Here is a 22953-nt window from a genome sequence, read left to right as displayed (position 1 = left end):
TGCCTGGACAATGAATCTGTAATGTGCAAGGATTTTTACCTGCCATGTTAGTTTCTAACAACTCTACCAGGTTGGGAGGTTTGAGGAGCTTCATATATGAAATGAGACTGTAGGCATGTTCTACACAGTCAGACTGAATGTGGATGCCTGGCTTGCAGCATTACCGGCCACATATACATAATGCCCCCAGTTTAGTGCAGTATATCTAGAAATCCGATACATAACACAACTTGTTCAACAGCATGAGATGGAAAAGTAGACTCATAAGAAGTTTTGCGTCAAATACCCCAGAACCTAATGAATTTGTAGCCATATATATATATATATATATATATACTGTACCACTTCCCAGGTACAGATCTTTTATGCCATCTACTCGCTAAATTAGTCCTTCTGTATCATTTGATCTGGCCCCTCTTTCTTCCCTTAGCATAGGATGAACACTTATGCTAACACAGTGCCATAGGGATCTGGAAGGCTGAGGCCATAATATAACCGCAAAATCACTGCTGTTTATGATGTTCTGTGAATCTCTTCTAACAAACACTTGGGAACCTGGAGATGTTGCTGCCCTTTAATACTAAAAATGGGTTTAATTTTCATTTTATTAAGTGACATCTAAAGTAAAAGTAAAGTCAAGTAATGTGCTATCATGAATTGGTGATATACAGTTTAGAAATCCACAATGGTTGTTGGACTCTTATCCCCCATATGTAATAAAAAGCTCTGTTTGCCCAGGAGCAGTGATCCGTAGCAACCAATAATTGTGCATTTAAACAGGTGATCAGTACATGCCTGCTGACTGGTTGTTTTGGGTTACTGCTCAGTGCCTTCTCTTACATAACCCCATTAGGGTCCTGCTAATGAGGACTTAAAGGGGTTGTTCACCTTTTGTTTACTTCTGGTATAATGTAGAGGAAGTTTGCAATTGGTCTTAATTTTTTATTGTTTGTAATATTTTAGTTATTTAAATTCTTGTTCAGCAGCTCTCTGGTTGCTAGGGTCCAAATTACCTTAGCAACCAGGGAGTGGTTTGAATGAGAGACTGGTATATAAATAGTAGAGGACTTGAATAGAAAAATAAGTACTAAAAAGCAACAATACAACTGTAGCCTCACAGAGCAATATTTTTCTGGCTGCTGGGGTCAGTGACCCCCTCTTGAAAGCTAAAAGTAGTTAGAAAAAGGCAAATAATTCAAAAACAATAAATAATGAGTATCAAATGAAAAGTTGGTCCTTCTATAACATACTAAAAGGTATCTTAAAGGTGAACTACCCCTTTAAGAATCTGTCTGCATATATAACTGTGTAATGACCATGTAATATCATGACTTGTTTTCTTCATCAGTATGCAAAAAAGGAAAAGATATATTCCAGGCCACAATTTGATGCACTATAAACAATTATCTAAGAGGTTCCATAGTGTTTTACCGCAATATGGACTTTTGAAAAATCCTAACCACATGCATGTGACCCTTGCCCCTGCAGTCATGTAACATGCACACTTGCACATACACGTAACCTCCGACACTCAGACGTGGTCTGATTCAAGAAACTTGTGGAATTCACTACCCCAAGTTGATGTGGCTATTAAAGAACATGTCAACTTAATTCTAAGCAACTTTGCAATATACATTCATTACATATTTGTAATGGGTTTTTAGTTATTTGTATATATAATTGCTGTTAAAAGCAGTGTCTGTCTGTCCTTTCTATTCTCTGCCCTGGTGGCTCTGTTTGAAACAATGTAACACAAGGCAGCAGACTGACAGACCTGCTTTGCTGCAGGAGTCTGGCACTTGCAACATTGTTTAAAAAGTAATAACCAGGAGTTCAGCAAATGCTGCTTTCAATAGCAATAACATTTACACATAACTTTTAAAGCAAAGGCAAAAGGAGAAGCCCCTTTAATAAGTGTTATTTGCCTACCTTTTGCAACTAATGTTTAATAAATTGATATTGGAAAGTTGCTTAGAATTATGTTTTCTTTTATTAGGCAAAAAAAAATTTTGGGGGTTGACATTTTCTTCAAATTGCTTCCCTGCCTGTGGCAAAGGCACCTGTCCTAGCACACTGCACTGATAGCACTTTTCATGGCTATAAGTTAGGATGACACATGACCTAAGATGCCTCAGGGTTATTAAATCCCATGATACTTCTGTATGGACATCTCAGCTGGTATAGCATGCAGCTGTATGCCAAGCAATGTTCCTCCTATTCAGGCAGGCTGAGGTGGATGGATCTTTTTTTAAGTGGTATGTATTGCTAACGTCATTGATCCAGTATCATATAAAGTAATAGGGACTCTGAACCAACCAGTGTCAGCATTTGATTCCCTAATTAATCTTTCCTTAGGTTGTCATTGATTATACATTTTAAACATTTTATTCTTTCAATCATGCATGCCATGAACACTGATTTCTGTGTATCATAACCAAACCAATATTTTTATTTCCCTTTTGGCTACTTTACTTAGCCAACATTACAGATTTTACCGTAATTTAGGACATAAAAGGTTGTGATATATTTATATAGGCTTTTGAGTGCAGAACCTTGGAGGGTGCATAATGTCTCACATCTGCAACTAATAGATTGAGGTGTCAGTCTTAATCTAAAAACTACTAAAAAGGAAACCTGATTAAGGCATCAGTATTGCTTCACAATAAAACTGCCTTCTCCAGTTTTAGTGGGTGCAGATTCTTCCCTGCAGCCTTGTCATATAGTTGAGTCTGTTTATGAGAGAGTATTATTTCAGTGCTAACTCTTCAATTCTCATATTGGACTAGTCAGCCAGTCCGGGTACCGGACTTAGTGAGCTACACAATTAGCTCCGTTCCATGTGCTTACTAAACTTCCAGCCATGGCTTGACAGGAAACACATATAAAAACCAAAGGCAAAAGGAGAAGCCCCTTTAATAAGTGTTATTTGCCTACCTTTTGCAAATATGAGAAATATACTCAGTTTGCTACAGTACATATCTGAATATTTTGTAATTATTTTAAAAAATCCACATTCTTTATGCTATAATGCATCCAGATAGTGTCTTAAAGGAGGGGTCCCCAACCTTGAACCACATTTAAATGTAAAGAGTTAGGGAGAAACAGAAGTATAGAAAAGCTTTGTGGGGCTGTCATTGGTTATTTGGTAGCCCCTGTGTGGATTGGCAGCCTACTGAAGGTTCTGTTTAAGAGGACACTTGGTTTTTCTTGCCCCCAAGCCAGGAATTCAAAAATAAACACCTGCTTTGAGGCCTGGGAGCAACAGCCAAGGGGTGGGGAAGCAACATGTTTCTATTGGTTGGGGATCACTGGTCTTGAGCAACAGACTCACTAATAAAATAGCAGGCATGTGTTTTGGCTTCCAAATGCAATAATGTCCTATGGCAGATATCACCCCATAGACCTGTGCCCTTGCCACGGGAATTACAAGTAAAGGTGGAACTGTATCAGGGGTAGGTCCCTAGAAATATTTTCCTCTGGGGCATTCAAGTTCAAACCAAGTAATGAAAAAAAAAAAAAAAAAAAAAATCACAATTCATGTTGATACATAGACGCTAGGTTTATCAGTCCTGTTTTGTCTAAAGAATTATTTAATTTTAATTTTTAATCAGTTTAATTTACCAAAATATTTTAGGAAAGAAGGAATTCCTTAAAAAGTGCCTAAAACCGTGCCCTTTGAACAGTTTCCTGACTGAGTCATGGACGCGTGGTGCCAGTGTAATGTGGTGTCAAACTTTTTGTCATGGCTAAAGGGAAAATTCACTGCAAGTTCATTTTGCTTATATTTATGTAAAATTCTCATAAAGTGGATAATTAAAGGGAAATCACGAGCGCCAAAATTGCAGTGGATGTTTAATCATTCTTATTCACAAATATACTGTATTTGTCTTATGGTTTTTGAGCTATAAATGGGTTGTGTACTTTCTAAATCTGTTTTTGTCCTGCTGAAACCAACTCAGCCATGCTGTTTGTGGCCTTTTAATAGTGCCGGAACCACACTGCTGGGACAGGTGAAATTGGTAACTTATGGCTTGGGGGGGTTGTTTGCAGCCAGAAAAACAAAGCTGGACATACACGCACCGATATTATCGCACAAAACTTGTCGATCGGCCAGGTTAAAGATTTTGATGGGGTGCCATTGAAGGCAGCAGGTGAAGATAGAATTCTTATTGTTTCTATCCCCATATGTGACAATTCGGCCCTGAACGTCAGTGGAGGGTGGGAACCAATGGTCACACGAAAGATCGTTATTGCTATGTGTATGGCCACCTTTAGGGAGGCACTCCCAACTACACCAGTTTTTTAAAGATCTGTTCAGAGTGTTTTGTTACTTGTCAATGGCTTCCTTAGGACTAGTGTCCTGTTTTGAGAATGTAGGAAATTCACATTAGTAACAGCTTATAAAGCAGCCGTGTCCTGTTTAACTATAGTCCAACCACTTCCTGAATGCCAGCAAGCTGTGAATTGTGGTTCATGAACAGATGAAACAGGGGTTGGCTATTCTTGGTAGGAAGAGAACAGGTTGTATGGATTGGAATAAAACAAATTCCCATCACTGAGCTAGCCAGGTAGGAGATGAAACACCCAGTAGCCAGGGGCCTGCAGAGCTGACATCCCTATGTTATTCTGTACATTGAACACAAGCCTTCTTTCTATATTTATAATTATTCCACTTTCCTGTTCCTCCAGAGGGAATTATTGCTTGGCAAATTATTCAAAGTCCAAAACCTATGTTTCCCCATAGTAGAATGTAAAGGGCATAGGTTATGGTAAGTGCAGAACATAAGGGTATATTTGCATTTCCACATCTGCCATAATGCATAAGGTTATTAACCATTAGATGGAAATGTTATGCCTCATACCAGCACTAAGACATGGCATTAGACTTTTCAGTCTAGTTGAAAGAAAAATATCAGCATCATTGGTAAATAGGATATATTTGCTGTCTCCGCCTCTATAGCTGGTCTATATAGAATGCAGAATATAGGGGCCAGCATGGCACAGTATGCATAATATAACAACAGGCAATGTTTATTGGTGCCTCAACATTCTTTAAGAAACAAATCATCAATCAGTGTAAACGTACTGTTCCATATGAATTTATGGGCACTTGTTTGTTGAAGTCTGGTCAATTTATTGTACAAAACTTGTTTTCATGTAAGTCTGATTGTCACACTTTTCGTACTGTAAGAAAATGTTACATTGCAAATGATGTTGTAAATCCCATTTCACAACTGGCTCTTGCAATCCAAACTGTAGGTACTGGTATATGTAAAGAGGGTGGCATAATCCACAGTGCTAGGGGAGGGGAAAGTCATAATGAACTTGACATCAAAATTTGTAATGGAGGATGTGGCAAGTATTTCATCAGCAATCTAAAGGCATTTAATGTGAAGGGCCATACGCTCCAATTTATTGCCAGGTAGTGGGGTGGTAATGTAACACAGGTCACTTTCAGTGCCTCAGAATATTCACTTGGTGGACCATCCAATAAACTTCCTGGGAAACATATTGTAGTGTATTCCTGTAATGTGTAAATACATTTTCTGGTACTGTTTGTACTGTACATGCTCATTGGATCTAGTCATAAATAAAGAGAGCTTTCAAGCAGTCGGATTGGTATTTTAATGTGATTCACACGTGGGATATTAGAGGGTCTGTTTAATCATGTTCCTGTAAGTTTTTCCCCTAGACCAGTTCATTTTTTTCTAAAAGGAGATCTGGGCCAAGGCATTCCCTAGTTAATTACATTGACTGGGTGATGCCTTATGTATTGTTTGCTACTTGTCTAGTAACCAATCAGCAGGTAGCATTTATGGTCAGCTGTTTCAAAACAAACATCAGGTTGATTACTAGATGTGGGCAAAGGTTAGACCAGTTAAGGACAGCAGACCAATTAATGATTTGTTGCTATAAGTTACTAGACCTGGGATAAATACTTGTATCCCAAATCCCTCTCATGTGGTCTACTGGGTGATCCCTTAAGCAAAATTGAGCCAATCCGCCTCATGTGGCGTTTCATAGGGGATTATAATGCCTCATGCAATGCTGCTAGCGCAGAATCAGGAAACTTGGTTACCAGTCATTTTCAGCTTTGTCTTGTATTATAGCTGGTCTTATTGTACTTGGAAGGATGGACAAGGCCAAGAATTGTTTGTGCTATTAAGTGTAACAGCACCGGCTGTAACTGCAACCATATTTTAAAAAAAAAAAAAAAGTAAAGTTATGGAATTACATTTTATTACTCAGGATTTGAAAGTGACAGACCTAGTTTTCCATAACACAATCTGTCCAATAAAATTGATATTGCGTAACAAACCATCTCCTTGAGCCTTGTACATACCAGTTACATTTTCAGTAACCTGGCGTTGGGTCCAAATCCCTAGTAATAAGGGACAATGCCCAAATTAGCTTCTTCTTTAAGTTCCTTAAAGGCCCTCTCCTCACTGCCTAATGCTTAGGTTTGGGATTTAGGGTTTTTTTTTTTTTATAAGATTTTATTTTGAATTTTTCAAATAGCTATTTTAACAGTTACAGACAAACAGAAAGAGAAGAGAAGCTAGAAGGGAAAACTAAAGTGTGCTTTGACAGAATAGGGATTATATATAACCAAACATTCTATATGTAAAACCAAGTGTCCCATATAGCATCACATTTTCCGGGGGAAACCTCTTGCTAGATAGGTACGTCAAGAGATTTCCAGTGCATTAGAATTGCCTTTTCAGCATAATCTAACAATTGCAGGTAGCACATCCTGGAGTAAGACTGGAGCTGTAGTTACATAGTTACACAGGGTTGAAAAAAGACCATAGTCCATCAAGTTCAACCCATCCAAGTAAACCCAGCACACACAACCTATACTTACCAATCTATACACTCACATACATGAACTATATATGCAACCACTAATACTAACTGTAGATATTAGTATCACAATAGCCTTGAATATTCTGCTTGTTCAAAAATTCATCCAGGCCCCTCTTAAAGGCATTAACAGAATCTGCCATTACTACATCACTAGGAAGGGCATTCCCCAACCTCACTGCCCTCACCGTGAAAAACCACCTACACTGCTTCAAATGGAAGCTCCGTTCCTCTACTCTATAGGGGTGACCTCTGGTGCGTTGATCGTTTTATGGGAAAAAAGAACATCCCCCATCTGCCTATAATCCCCTCTAATGTACTTGTACAGAGTAATCATGTCCCCTCGCAAGCACCTCTTTTCCAGAGAAAACAACCCCAACCTCGACAGTCTAACCTCATAGCTTAAATCTTCAACCCCTTTACCCCTGTTATTCCTAATAAGCATAAATCAGGGGAGCAGATATTTGGGATAGCTAGTTTTTCATTAATGTATTGAAGAACCTCACTGCAGAATCTTTGGATTACAGGGCAAGACCAAAAAACATGAAATAAGGACCCTAACTCTTACTTACACTTAGGGCATTGGTCCGAGACAACATTGTATATTTTAGCCAAGCGGAGTTAGATATGCTCTATTTAGAAATGTTATTTGTACATACCTGTCCCTCATAGATATAGACAGTTCTGGAACCAATTGAAGAGCATCTGTCCACATCTCTACATCTAGTTCTGGAATATCCATGTGCCATTTATTCATCATCTTCTCTAGAGGTGATGGGCCTGATGTGGGCAATATAGCATACAGCCAGGATAGTGGCTTAGTCAGGTCTTACCTGTGTCTAGATGTCTAGGGTTGTTTCAGTTAAGGTTATTGGCCTGGGGAAATTTTACACTGAAGGCATGTCACAGCTGCAGATACCTGAACATCATATCTGGGGGGTGCTTCTCTTGCCTTATCATGTCATAGTTTTTGGGCTTTTGGGTTTTAATGGACTTGCCTGCTCCAACCCTTGGCATATATACTGATTCAGATGACCACCTCTGCCAACCTTTTACCTGATTATGGATACCCTGGTTCCAAACCCTTATTAGTGCACAGCATACTCATTGTCCATACCACTCTTCCACAGCTGCACTATTTTATGACAGTAAGCGCCATTTGTAAGTACCACCCAGCATAACTGGGAACCTTTAAAATTAGATGACCCCCAACATCTTTATAATAGGCAGAGTGGGTTTGGTCTATTCCAGCTGTTTATAAAAAAATTCATGACCATTGGGAAGCCCCTAAAAATGGGGGGAGAAGGACAACTAAGTGGGGACGGGGGCTTATGTTAGAATAGTGCAAAGTTTGCTACAGATCTAGTCATCTATAGCAACCAATCAGCATGTAGCATTTACTGGCCACCTGTTTAAAAGCAACCATCTTATTGTTTGCTATGGGTTACTGCACCTGGGAAAACTTTGTGCCCTTTTATTTGATATGGTGATAAAAGTGTGCAGCCCTTATTTTGGAAAAATGGGGTTTTATAAAAACATGAAACAAATGAAGACACCACCACCTGCACAGAAGTTAGAAAAAACTGGCAAGCAAAATAAGCAATTGATTCAATTAAATATGAATGTCAGACCCTTTTAACATTCTAATTTTTTTTTTACATGGGGCTAGCCATATTCTTCATTTCACAGGGTTCAAGAATAAAATTTTAAATGTTATTTGCTATGTAAACAGTGTAATTTAAGAATACAAATTATACCATAAAAATCATGACAGTATCCCTTTAAGTTAAACCAGTAAAGAAAACCAGAAGCGACAGCCTACCCAGCCAGCTTGTGACTGCATACAACCCCCACTCCCTCAGATTGCATCTCCTCTGACCGTAGCTTGCTTTGCCACCGACCCCGCCACCCCCATTTAGTTAAGAAGGGAGAAAGGACTGGGTGGGCAGTTACTCTTTCACTAGCAATAGGGAGCGTAGTGGCATACCACCCCTAAAATTTTGCCATCCCAGGTCTAGGACGTTGTGGCCTCCCCAAAAAGTGCAACCTGCATAGCGCTTAATTGACGCATGTAGCAATCATCAATTGAGGTGAAAAGAGCTCAAATATTATAGGAACTTTTGGTAAAAATAACTCTTCTAATACAAATAAATATATTATTTTTACTGGCAAAGAGGCAGTCCCAGATGTCAAACTGTTACCTGCCAAGAAGGACTCAAACCCATAAGAGGCCCCTAGCGTCCAGCAGTGTGTAATGTTTGGCAGCAGTAAGCAGTACAGCTGCTGATTCCTCCTGTGCTTCCCCCAGTATATCACCTACTCTTGCTAATGCCAACAACTGTGTGGGAGAGATCCCAGCCGCTGCTCATTATTATGGATAAGGACAAGGCTGCTAACTGGACACAGTTCACAGGAATGTATTCAGCCAATTTTCTCAAATCTGCCTGGAATTTAACTCACAAGGAACAGCCACCTTCTACAGGCTTGTTAAGTGCTGGGTTTGTTTTAGGGATGGGCAACCAACCAGTGGCTCTGCAAGAGGGGAATTTACAAGAGTGGCATTTGATTCCATTAAAGTCCCCTAATTTTGTGAGTCCAATACATGGACATATTCTCTTGCTCTCTACTCCCTTACTAATTTAAGGAGGGTGGATTCATACAAAGCAATGGCTTCTGGAGAAATGAGTGCTGTTGTTCATAGAACAGACTGCAATTATACAGTAAATAATTAACCCCCATTGTCCTCGTGCTTTTATATTTGGTCATGGAGCTCCTTGGGGACGTCTATTATCATTATATTTATAATAATGGGGTACATTATTTACTATATTTGCAATTGGGTTATTTTACTCTGTGCTATGAAAAACAGCACTCATTTATGTAGAAGCTATCACTTGCATGAATCCCCTTCCCCCCCTGCAAGAAGTGTCTTGGACACACAAAATTAGTGAGCAATCTGCAGAAGTAATGGCAAAAGCTATAATAATAAATATTGATTTTAACACACTGCTATAAGCTCTGTGAATGGTAAGTACACACATATATTAAACAAATAGAAACATTAAAATAAATGTTTGGTTTATATTAGCTTACTAAAACCAGAATAAAAACAAACAATTTGTTCGCATGAACCTCAGCCCAATATTCAACACATATTCACCCATACCCCCTTTCTGCCATATGGATAGCAATCATTAGTAAATTCTCTAATTATCCAGCTTTTAAAGTGCATGTCTGAACACATCTGGCTTTAGCAGCATCCACTTCTCCTTCAAGTTCTCTTTGACGCCTGCTGATGCAAAGGTATAATCAATGGCTTGATAGGACAGATCCCATACGTGGTGTGGACTCAAGTTAAATGCCTTAGCAGCAATTTCATATTCCACTGAAAGATCTGTCGCAAAGACTCCTTTATCATCTGTCTGCAAAACATAAAAGCCCAGTCTTATTACTGTCTTCTCTGAAGGTACAATATATTAATATATACATATATGTATAGAACAAACATGGGGCCTGTTATCCTGAATGTTTGGAAACTGGGATCTTCTGGATAAGGGATTTTTCTGTAATTTGGATCTCTATTTTTTCTTTTAACACTCTTTACTACCTTAGAGATGAGGTACATAATTTGCAGCCTGAGTTTAAAAGCATTTAATAAGAAGAATGAGAATTACATCAAACATGGATACCCTACCCTAATTCTTTACTGGCTTCCTACATTGTTTATTGGCCAGTACATTTTTATTTTGGGAAATAATACAAGAGTAAGTCCTTACACATAGCGCAAATGGATGATGGAGATTATACCAAAATCCAAAATGGTGCTCGTTGTATGTGGAAACTGTTTGTCCTTTGATGTTTGAGGTAATGCAGAGTTCTAAAAAGGAAAGAAAGGGAAACATAAAATGTGTTATTAGAACACAGCCCAAGTATTTCGGTGGGATATGTCAGGCTAAGGTTACCAGAATGTCTGAAATCAAGGACATCTAGAAAATCCAGCAAGCAGGGCAGCACTGATAGAATGTGGCTCTATGCACTACCAGGCAAATGGGTAGGTACCCCAAGCAGCTACTGATTAGTATTTTCACAAAAAAACCTGCACCTTGCCAAACCTTTAACGGGAGAAACACGCCTCAGGTTATAAGGGCATCACTTGCATTGCATTTACAGCAAAGTTTTTTCTCTGAACACAGTTTGAATATACCAGCTTTATCTAGTCCCCTGGACTAATAAAATCAGTAAACCAAGCTAAAGCAAGAATGAAACTGCAGCAGCTACACACTGTGTGTTATTACTACAGAGTTATGAGGCAGCAAAAAGGCACCATGCAATATATTTATATACCTAGAGGTATATGCTGTTTTTTCACGATCTCAACAATGTGATCTGAGGTAGAAAGAAACGTGCCATGCCCAATCCGATCCGGGGGGAGTCCAAGAAGGAGTTCTGTCTCTTCTGCTTGACTGGGAATCTGGAACAAAATCATCTAATGAAGGGAACAGCCGCAACAGCAGGTGTTTCTCTGTACATTATCAAGGGAAACTTAGTTAGGGTTAGTCTTTCAAGAAACAGGAGTGCAATCTGAGGTGATGCTCTCATTGACCACTAGGTGTCAGAACCAAAAGGTCTGTGGTAACCTCTGTTTTTTCAGGAAGCCATCTCCAGTATGTCTTCTGTGATATACAGAGAAGATCAAAACTAAAATGCAAAACTTAGGAGTATTAAGATTTTATGACAGCAAATTAAAATAATGGCACTGTAGCGTTTAGCAGTTGTCTTAATGTATGAGAACTTCTAGGGAAAGAACACCTTCAGTCCCTGCCATACAAGGGACTGGCTTATTGACAAGACTGAGATTGCTACTACATACTGCTCAGACCTTTCAGACAATTATTGTTCAGTCAGAAATAAGAAAGACAGCTTCAAAGTTGATGCTAGATACCTCTGATAAATGTAGAGCCAATTTCAGGCCGGATTGTCTAGCTTTGTTTAAAGGTTCCATGAAGTCTCTTCCATGTCCCACCTAAAAAAACAAATGTCCTTCAGTTAGAATACTTTCATTTTATCTGGGTCAGTCTGGGTTGAAACATGTCTATGATTTGAAAACAAAGAATTATACATTGTTTTTATTTGCTTAGCATTTATTTAGTGCTGGCATCCAAGAAAGGATTCCAACCAGGGCACTAATCTGCAAGGAGTCAGTATATTCTCCTCTTGTCTTTGTGGTTTTCCTTGGACTCCACTGGGAAAGGGAATGATGTATAATCTCTGTACAGGACAGCAGAATATTTTAGCACGATATACATTGCTAAAAAAAATAAAGTGAACACAAAAAGAAGACATCCTAGATCTGAATGAACGAAATATTCTTATTAAATACTTCGTTCTTTACATAGTTATATGTGCTGACAAAAAAATCACACAAAAATTATCAATGGAAATCAAATTTATCAACCCATGGAGGTCTGGATTTGGGGTCACACTCAAAATTAAAGTGGAAAAAAACACTACAAATCCAACTTTGATGCAATGTCCTTAAAACAAGTCAAAATGAGGCTCAGTAGTGTGTGTGGCCTCCATGTGCCTGTATGACCTCCCTACAACGCCTGGGCATGCTCCTGATGAGGTGGCGGATGGTCTCCTGAGGGATCTCCTCCCAGACCTGGACTTAAGCATCCACCAACTCCTGGACAGTCTGTGGTGCAACGTGGCGTTGGTGGATGGAGCAAGACATGATGCCCCAGATGGGCTCAATTGGATTCAGGTCTGGGGAGGGGGCGGGCCAGTCCATAGCATCAATGCCTTCGTCTTGCAGGAACTGCTGACACACTCCAGCCATATGAGGTCTAGCATTGTCTTGCATTAGGAGGAACGCAGGGCCAACCACACCAGCATATGGTCTCACAAGGGGTCTGAGGATCTCATCTCGGTACCTAATGGCAGTCAGGCTACCTCTGGCGAGCAGATGGCGGGCTGTGCGGCCCCACAAAGAAATGCCGCCCCACACCATTACTGACCCACTGCCAAACCGGTCATGCTGGAGGATGTTGCAGGCAGCAGAACATTCTCCACGGCGTCTCCAGACTCTGTTACATGTGCTCAGTGTGAGCTTTCATCTATGAAGAGCACAGGGCGCCAGTGGCGAATTTGCCAATCTTGGTGTTCTCTGGCAAATGCCAAACGTCCTGCACGGTGTTGGGCTGTAAGCACAACCCCCACCTGTGGACATCAGGCCCTCATACCACCCTCATGGAGTCTGTTTCTGACCGTTTTAGCAGGCACATGCACATTTGTGGCCCGCTGGAGGTCATTTTGCAGGGCTCTGGCAGTGCTCCTCCTGTTCCTTCTTGCACAAAGGCGGAGGTAGCAGTCCTGCTGCTGGGTTGTTGCCCTCCTACGGCCTCCTCGTCTCCTGATGTACTGGCCTGTCTCCTGGTAGCGCCTCCATGCTATGGACACTACGCTGACAGACACAGCAAACCTTCTTGCCACAGCTCGCATTGATGAGCCATCCTGGATGCGCTGCACTACCTGAGCCATTTGTGTGGGTTGTAGACTCCAACTCATGCTACCACTAGAGTGAAAGCACCGCCAGCATTCAAAAGTGACCAAAACTTCAACCAGAAAGCATAGGAACTGAGAAGAGGTCTGTGGTCACCACCTGCACAACCACTCCTTTATTGGGGATGTCTTGCTAATTGCCTATAATTTCCACCTGTTGTCTATGCCATTTGCACAACAGCATGTGAAATTTATTGTCAATCAGTGTTGCTACCTAAGTGGACAGTTTGATTGCACAGAAGTGTGACTGACTTGGCGTTACATTGTGTTGTTTAAGTGTTCCCTTTATTTTTTTGAGCAGTGTAAAAAAAGGATAATACATAAAAGTAAACCTACCAAATTACCTCTGTGTCTCAAATTCAAATATATTTGCAACCAATCATAGTAGAGAAATTCAACTTACTTCAGACTAAAGCTGTGTTTATAAAACACTGTGTGATTTTGTCTTGCCTTCAGCAGGCCAAATACAAAGTTTTGTTACAGACTTATGGCCTATTATTAAATTCATTATGTCTTTTTTAGGCAGAAATTATCAAGTGCTTCAGCTGACTACATGGAAGGGGCTGTAACAAGTACAATTAGTATTTATAGATTTGGGGCTACAATAAGGAATTTAACCTAATGAAGGGCCATGGTTCAGTAGTTTTTCATTTTTATTTGCTGTTATATTTTACAAACTCCATATAGCAGTAGAGTTGGGTTATGTTAAGAAGGCAGGAAGCACCACTATTTTTCCTCCATTTGCCCTGGGGCAGTAGCCCAGAGAGACCAATCAAAGGTTTGTTTTCACTGTTCTACATACAGCTTGGTAAAGCTAATCAATGTTTTACTGTGTGTTACTGACCAGCGTTGATAAATGAGCCTGAGTGTCTTTAATTACATAACACCATTAAGCTTATGTTTACTGGCTGTTTGTCCACAAACGTCCATATTATCTTTCTCAGGACTTCTAGCAGTTCAAGAAGCTACTTGTCGATGTGGCTTATTATTAAGTAAGCAGGGTTTGCTGTCATGAAGGTATGATTAGGCAAACAAAACTAAACACCACCATTTGCTTCCCACAGGCAGCCCTACAGCAGAACTTCTCCCCAGCTTTGTCTTACAATATGCAGGAACAAGGCAGTGTATTGTATCAGCCACTAGATGGCACATTTGTTTCAAATTTCTTTATTGTAAGAGTCTACAATGTATACAGATGGCAACAGGATTCACATGACAAGTAATTTTATAAGTGACTAAAAAATGCAGTTTCCAAATGTTATTTGGCATGTCTTTACACTGTAAAATAAAAATGATTTTTCCATTTAAATAAATACATTATATTTTATATAATTATACACATTTGGACAGGGACTGAAATTCTTACAGATGTTCTGCTTTCTTTACCTCCTGTATAGGAGTTGCTGTCATATAATAAATATGTAAATGCTTGGATTCTGAAACCAGCCATGATTGCTCCTACATAAATGAATTCATTTAAAGGGTAGGTAAATATTAAAATTAAATTATGCAAAGTTCTTTGGGCTATTATTGGGCTGCTTAACCTCCAGACACACAAGATACATCTTCTGCTCTAAAATCACCACCTTCCGCATTTTAGAGAACTAAAGTACTAAGGGTAGAAGGTTAAACATATTCAACTGCTGTACACAGCAAAGTTAAGGCATGGGCCAGTATTGAAGCTGAGAAATAACTTGATAGCAGTTGATATAACTTACAGTTGGGTCACCACTGAGATCCAAACCTAGAACCAGTTCATTGCTTGAACAGAAGAAATCTTCAGCAAGCTTAACAGTTTCCTTTGCAGCTGAGGGTCCCCCCCTTCTGTCGATAGCCAACAAGAATCTAGAAGTCAAATAGCAATAGAAATATGCTTTAAAATGTAGGTAGTGCCAAAAAAAAGTACTGTAGCAACAGAACCAGGCATGTGGCTTTTGGTATATTATGACTTTGCCATAAAAACCACCCTCACTCAAACCTTCAATTGCCACTTTTTACAGAAGGAAGTTAGACAGTCAGAGCAGAAACAGGGTTGCTACTCTCTGCCCCCCCTTTTAACCCCCAAATGAAAGTGAATGACTTTTACATATTATTATTATTAGAGACTGGTTTCAGCTACAAGTAAGATATTTATTTTGGTAACAAAAATATTGACTCAATAATGCAGGAAAATGGGATTCAATGCCACAGGAATGGTAGAAAAGGAAAAAGGTTAGTATCATACCTAACATCTATATCCACTTCCTCTTCCTTACACTGCTTTATGCCCTCAAGTACAGTCTCCACATAGGCCCGTTTTGTTAAACCTAAAAGCAAAACATATAAAGTTATTCTCCCATTTGTAGATATGCCTTCAGCATGTTATAAGTCATTCCCTAAGTGTTCACTACAGTTATACATGCACTAATCTGCCGGAAATATGTCACTGGTGTGGGGGCACCTGGTTCACTGCAGCCTGGCATCGGCCTGACATACTGCTTATATGCTACACCATGAAGTCACAGCAGCACAATGCATTATAACTATTGTAAGTACAATACTGTTACTACCTCAGTTACAGCAAAGAGTACACTATCCTTTTAACATAGGCATTTAAGGGCTACTTTTTTTCACCATTATAGCCAGGGCTCATTTACATCCGCATGTGCAGTGAGCAAAAAGCAATTATGAGTGCAATCACCATGTAGTTTCCTGCAATAGTTTTTTTCCCAGAATTCCAGCATCATTGAGGGCACAACTCTGCTGAGCCTAATCCAACTGCATCCAGTTTGGCAAAATTAACGCATTTCATTGCAAATCAGACATAACTGCATGAAAGTCTGTCTGGCATTACAGGTATGGGATCCCTTATCCAGAAACCCGTTATCCAGAAAGCTCAGAATTACAGAAAGCCTGTCTCCCATAGACTTCATATTAATCAAATAATTCAGAATTTTAAAACCGATTTCCTTTTTCTCTGCAGAAATAAAACAGTACCTTGTAATTGATCCCAACTAAGATATAAATAATCCTTATTGAATGCAAAACAATCCTATTGGGTTTAATTAATGTTTTATTGATTTTTTAGTAGACTTAAGGTATGGAGTTCTAAATTACAGAAAGACCCCTTATCCGTAATACCCTTGGTCCCGAGCATTCTGCATAACTGGTCCTATACCTGTATTTGCATTTGGTGGTAGCTCCAGGGTTCCCCATGCATCAATAGGTGCAGCAGCACTCGATTCAGAACGGAAGACAGGAAAGACTGAGTGGTGCCAAGGGCAAATATACGAGTGCAAAGTACCTTTAATAAAAGTGATCTTATGCACAACTGACTGTGGGGGACAGCAACTGTGCTTGCAGATGTATATGAACTCTTTATATTTATATAGGTAAATGCAGACAGTAATAAGAAATGCTTGGAAAAGTCGAGGGAACAAAGTGAATTCTGTACCAGCAGGAGTATCTCTAGGTGTACTTCGCAGTTCTAAATACTTCACGCCGTCAGTAGCAAATTCTTTAATGACATCCTTTGTTACCTTGGAAATACAAAAATAACACTTATATAAAGTATTCATGCAGGTAATTATTAAAATAACACCATTGTCAAAATGAGCTGAACAACCACAGCTCTAGGCAGAGAGCAGTGAGATTGAAACAAGATTTAAGGGATTCTGTCATGGTTTTTTAGGTGTACTTTTCATTTCTAAATGATAATGTTTACGTAGCAAATAATTCACTCCCATTTAAAATTTTATTCTTAAACCTAAAGTTGTAATATTGGTGTGTACGCAGCCATCTCAGTGCATTGTGCCTGATCCTGAGCCATGATCTTAGAACTGCTTTCAGGTAACCTATTGCTTCTCCTGCTCAGTGTAACTGAAGGAGTCAGGAGCCAGACTTGGATTTTTAACCTTTGAGTGCTATTCTGATATCTATCACTTGCACTATACAGGTGTCAGGCTGAAGTTTATCAGAGCACAGATCATATGGCTGAGGCTAGCCATGTGAAATTTCAATATTAAATATAAAAAAACTGTTTCTGCTTTGAAATTCAATGGAGAAGCTCTATTAACTGATGCGTTTTGACAGTATTCCTTCAATGACAATCAAGTTCAACTATTCCTCCCCACCACACGCATGCATTATTATGGATATATGCCTAACAAATCCCAGCATTACACTGCTACATTCTACATCAGATCATTTTCTTTACCCCTCATGTAAATGACTGTAACCGTTTGCTTGTTTAGTAAAAAAAAATTGCTGCACATGATGTTTGAACATTCTGGGATAAAATATCAAAGTGCATATTTGTGTATGTTAAAGGTAACAAACAGCCTTAAGGTTGTTATTGTACAGTATCTGCTTCAGGCAGTAATTAGTTTTACCTAAACAAGGGCTGAGGCAGTCAGAACATGACTGATATTCTAGTTCTGCATGTTACTGTGCAGCGCAACACTAGGATTCCAAAGAGAGTGGATAGACCTTAATCAAGGTCAGACAATACAGTATATTTTGGAAATTTATTATCTTTTTTCCTGCAGGAACCCAAACATGTATCAGACAGCACACTATAAAGAGTGAGAAACTGAAAACATTGCACTATGCTATTGTAGCCGGGGTTCTTCACAAGGTCACCATTCACTATTGCTCATTCTGTTCCCAGAACCCATGAGCATTTTAAATGGATACTGGGATTCTAGAAATAATGCCTAATATGGTAGCATAATTTTGAGCCTTTCTCATCTACAGTATCACATTATAAAAGCAACTAATGTCACCAGCATTAATAAACCAAAAATCTTTCACCCAGGTGCATGGTAAAGTTATCTACACTTCAGCAACACCCTGGGTTAAGTACATGCTTTTGTAAATGCACTTGTCTGAGTCTTACAGTTGGAATAAAGCTTTTATAAAAATGCCTGCACTGTATCATTATCTCCTTGGACTACTGTCACACAGGGCTGATTTTTGGCCAGTGTATAAATGCAGAAGGAGAATCAGCTGACCTCTACTGGCCCGTGTCTGCACTAGGTCAGCCTGGTTACAAACACACAATGTAGAATTTGCTGCAAAATATGAATGCTGACAGATATCCTTACCAAAATCCACTTTGTATGTATGCACCCAGGCCAACATTTGTGAGTGCAGACATAGGAGCCGTGGATCAACTGATTTTTGCGTATATTTATACGCAGGCCAAGAATCAACCACGTGCGGCAGTAGCCTTAATGGCATGGGGTTAGCCGACATCCTAGCAACAATGTACTACAGTACATACATTTCTTTGAACAAATTTTGCAGGTTGCTGTCTCTGTAACATACAAACATGAGCAACTTACCAATAAAATATCTTCAGCAGTATCTGTGATTTGGTGTATTATTCGAAACATCTGAAAACATCTGCAAGGATAATTTAGTTAATGAATGATTTCTTCTCAAAAGAGGGCACAAATGGACAGGCAATACCCCATGTAAGTACCAGCTTGCCATAGAAAGTACTTTCTGTGGTTGTAATAAAAAAAGAATCACTAACATTTGTGTGAGCAGTGTTAGCAGTGACAAAGGTATAAACAGAATAAATAAAAATAATTTACAACCCTGTGTCTTAACACTGAATTAACACTGCTCTTTATTTCACAGTCAAACAGGCCGCAGTTGGAAAAGGAAAAGTAAGGGGAAGTAAAAGGGCTTCTCAGGTGACTTATAAATTGTTTAGACTGTACTTTAAAAAAGTGATTAGAATGTGACTTTACATTTAATTCAATTTAATATGTAATATATAGGTCTTCTTTTTTCACCTATATATTTTTACACTGAGAAAAATGTAACCTAGTATATTGCTACCCTCTCAGCTGCACCTCAAAGGTGATTTAAAAAGACTAATGTTTCCCACAAATTTTAAAAGGGTTGGTCAATTTAAGAGGGAAGTTTACCTTTAAACTTTTAATACATTATAGATGGGCCTATTCTTCAGTCAGTTTTTCTTCATTTTAAACTATTAGCCTATTCCACCTCTTTCTGGCCTTCAGCTGAAAAGGCTGTTTGTTTGTTGGGGTCACCCAACCTTGGCAACTAAAAATCTGATTGTCTAAGAGGCTTCAATGTTATTTTATTTTAATTTATAGCCCTATCAGATTTACATTTTTCATCCCGAGTTAATAATTGCTGCTTATTAAGTCATTAAGTTAACTACCAGGTAGCAGTTTCAATTCCAAGCTTATCCTTGCAAAAAAAAAATTGTCCTTTAAGCATGCATGGGGAGGATTTGAGCTGTGGATGTGATAATTCTAAATAGATCAGGTATATGACAGTTTTGTCAGACAAAGTACCACCATATGTACAGTACAGTGATTAACCTACAAAGTGGGGCTACATTCCTGGTTACATCTAATAATATGGTCTATGCTTATAATCACAGTACCCTGCAACAGGCCTGTATGGGGGTCAATTTTTATTGACTGCTTGATTGAATTCTGTTAATTACCTTGAAGCAGAACATTCAAAATCAGCCATAATTCTCATCTATTGTGCTTAAACCATTTTTTTAAGGCAATTTTTATTTGGTTGTTACAACATACTGCCTTACAGAAGAATAAATGGTACATTCCCAAAGTACACAATGAAATAAAATATGTAACTTCTTAGCAGCAGTACTGGATACAGCATAAAAAGTGAATGGTATTAAAACACATTTTCAAAATCTCCAGTCCATGCCCCCCCCCCCCAATTTAGTTGAATTTTGCTCATGTCTTTTATGTTATTTAGCTAAGGGTAAATCAGTAGTTGTCGCCAGAGGTCCCCCAACTGGAAGGGCATTGCCCATCCAAAAAACTTTCAACACATCTGACCTAAATTGGGAAATAGGTGGAGAAACACTGCCTCTATCACACCACATCAAGGACAGAGGTCATTTTGTCTCATATCCATTCCCTTGAGCTTGAGTGGGGTTATATATAGTTGATGCAACATTTTATACTGTATGAGTATATCCTGTATGGCGATAAAGAAGCTGTAAGCAGTAACCACAGCTTTTCCCCAGTGGTCCTGGGTCAGCCCTTGAGTGTAAGCTTGGATAAATGGAGAGCGAGAGCAAAACATAATATCAGCATAGCATATTTAAACTATTTTTAGTTAGATGTGATAGGTACCCCAGGGTTTGAGGGAAAGCCAAACCACGTACAAATATTTCATTGAAGTACATCAGTATTTGTTAATTTATAGAAGTACATCAGTATTTTTTAAAGGCTACTAAAACACAATATAGCATTATAGTAGGATCCTGAAACTTACTCTTCAAGTGTCCTTTTCTGCCCTTTGTCAATCATAGTCATTCCATGCTGGATATCTAGATGTGGTTTGCGGGCCATCAGTTTCTTCATAGTAGCTGTACTTATAGAACCATTCAGATGTGCATGAAGCTCCTAAACTCAATTTCAGGAATATGTTATTGCAACCACAGTTATTATGTCAAAAGCTCCAACAAAAATTCTCTTTACTTAATATTTTGGAAAAGTATTTATCCAAATGCTGCAAAAATTTGTACAGATGTTGGGTTGTGAAGTATAATGTTTATGACTCTGATGAATAGTCCATTTATAGGGTATACCCCACAATTTACAAATACTGCTGCTGAGAAAAACTAACTTTCTATCATGTCTGAGAGATTCCTGGTCTAAAACTTATTTTTTAGATTCTCTGGCTACTCAGGCAATACATACAGACAGAGCACAATTTATTCTGCATTTGATAATATGGAAGCAATGGCTATTTATGTGAAAGAACAAATATTCAAATAAGAAATCAACATGCACCAAAACTAGCTATGTCCACATATATTAATGTAAACAATACACTTATTTGTAAAGTACTTTCTCTTCAAAAGCTCATTTCAGTCAGCTAAGTGAAGAAATGTGCCTTTAATGATTTAATCCACTGCCCTTTATGATCTAATTCATGAGGATGCATGCACATCACACACTGTCTCCAATTAAAATATCTGTAAGGAAGCTTTTGTATTCTGTACATGGTCTTAGGGTGGCCAAACATGCAGAGATATATTATCTTATAACTGGCGAATGGTTATAAAAAGAATGCTCTATTGAGCATTCTTAGGAAAGATCAGTTGGCAGACTGGCCATGCATGCAAAGGTGACAGCTGGAAACCAGTCAGGAACATCACCCTTTGCCTCTATTGTTGGAACACAAACAGATATATTAATTTTTGTGTGAGCAAAACCATCTGAAATTTTCAATCCTATCCAATCAAAGAAAAATAAAACAGTTCATAGTACAAGTCTGTTCTGATAATTTACACGTCCAACACACCTACAATAAATTGTACTGAACCTTTTATGTAGCAACAGTATCTGTATGTGTATGGCCAGCTTAAGGGCAATGACACATGTAGCATTTTGTTTCCTCTGTTTTGTTGTGCCACAGTGGGTGCTGAGAATCGCTGCAGGTAAACACTCAAATCATACAAAAATAATTACAAATGCATTTTTGCACAATCACGCAGTTTGAGTATTTTACCTGCAGCGCTTAATACAGCAAGGAATTTTCTGTCAGCTGACAAAACACCCTGTATTGCCCTTAGGCTGTCATGTATCATTTCTGCAACCTATTACTTTATTCTAGGTCATTCTATTTGAAATGAAGAAAACAATGGATCTGCAGCATCTTCACAATTTCTTGTTGTTTCCATAAACCTTTCATTCTTAGTCATGTCTGCATGTATGCAGATAAGCTATCTTTAGTAAGCAGTCTCTTGAGGGCAAGTTCATTTGTGCAGAAGTAGCTCTGTTTACCAGTACACCAGGGAAGGAGATGTTTCCATTACCTTAGAGTGGATTATCATTGTATAATATAAAATACGCAAGAAGCTCCCATCAGAAGTATGCACAGTGCAGCAAGACAGCTTGCCCTGCTTTAGAGATAAACACTGCTCTAATCTGTGAATGGATGAGCATTACAATTACCCAGAAATTACCACAGCCTATACACATTTGATAATGGTAAGTGCAGAGCTTCTACAGTATTACAGCACAAATGTGCAAGACCATGTTGATGCCAGTGTTCACAGCCCTGCATTTAGTTGCTGGTGGGCACACAATAGTCTGACACACAGCTTTTCTGGAGGCTTTAGTTGCCCTTTAAAGTAGATATCATTGTAAAACAGAAGTCTAACTAGCCTAGTGCCACATTCATATGCAAAGTCCCTGGAACACAAACTCCCTGCAGGCAATACAGGCAAAATCCCATGTTCCTAGAAATATATGGCATGAGCATTAACCGGCAACAGAAGTAGGGGGCATGTGAGTCTTGCACTAAACCTGTAGAATTGTAGGGGAGAAAAGTTAGGATGGAGCAATAAGAACTTAATTCTCACCACTTTAGGGAGGTCTCGGTAAAACTGCAGCGCATCCTCTCCAGCCATGGTGCTGCTTACAGCGCTATTCCCCTGTGTCTCTCACATACTGAAGCCTTCCTTCCAGCTCACTCTGCCTCTTGCGTTCCACTGGAAACAACGTGTATTCTTATTGG

At 39.0% G+C, this 22953-nt stretch overlaps 1 protein-coding gene across 1 annotated transcript; it reads right to left on the bottom strand.

Annotated features, from left to right (window-relative positions):
• Positions 1 to 9925: 9925 nt before the first annotated feature.
• On the bottom strand, positions 9926 to 22871 carry adal (adenosine deaminase-like). Its single transcript, NM_001103035.1, has 10 exons — positions 22799 to 22871; positions 20701 to 20831; positions 18750 to 18810; positions 16859 to 16943; positions 15650 to 15731; positions 15144 to 15270; positions 11807 to 11887; positions 11209 to 11335; positions 10641 to 10741; positions 9926 to 10286 (listed from the first exon to the last, which is right to left on the bottom strand). Exons 1-10 carry the CDS (start codon positions 22844 to 22846, stop codon positions 10086 to 10088), a joined length of 1044 nt encoding a protein of 347 aa, NP_001096505.1. The 5' UTR covers positions 22847 to 22871; the 3' UTR covers positions 9926 to 10085.
• Positions 22872 to 22953: the final 82 nt, after the last annotated feature.

Source organism: Xenopus tropicalis, chromosome 3, assembly GCF_000004195.4.
Source record: "Xenopus tropicalis strain Nigerian chromosome 3, UCB_Xtro_10.0, whole genome shotgun sequence".
Lineage (NCBI taxonomy): Eukaryota > Metazoa > Chordata > Amphibia > Anura > Pipidae > Xenopus > Xenopus tropicalis.
This window is presented reverse-complemented; position numbering and strand designations above follow the sequence as displayed.

Excerpts from the sequence above, each read along its gene's own strand:
- adal (NM_001103035.1), bottom strand. The coding sequence starts at position 22,846 with ATGGCTGGAGAGGATGCGCTGCAGTTTTACCGAGACCTCCCTAAAGTG. Across the intron at positions 11,888-15,143 it reads ATCTCAGTGGTGACCCAACT|GTGGGACATGGAAGAGACTT; the intron begins GTAAGTTATATC and ends TTGTTTTTTTAG. Across the intron at positions 10,287-10,640 it reads ATCATCCATTTGCGCTATGT|ACAGATGATAAAGGAGTCTT; the intron begins GTAAGGACTTAC and ends TATGTTTTGCAG.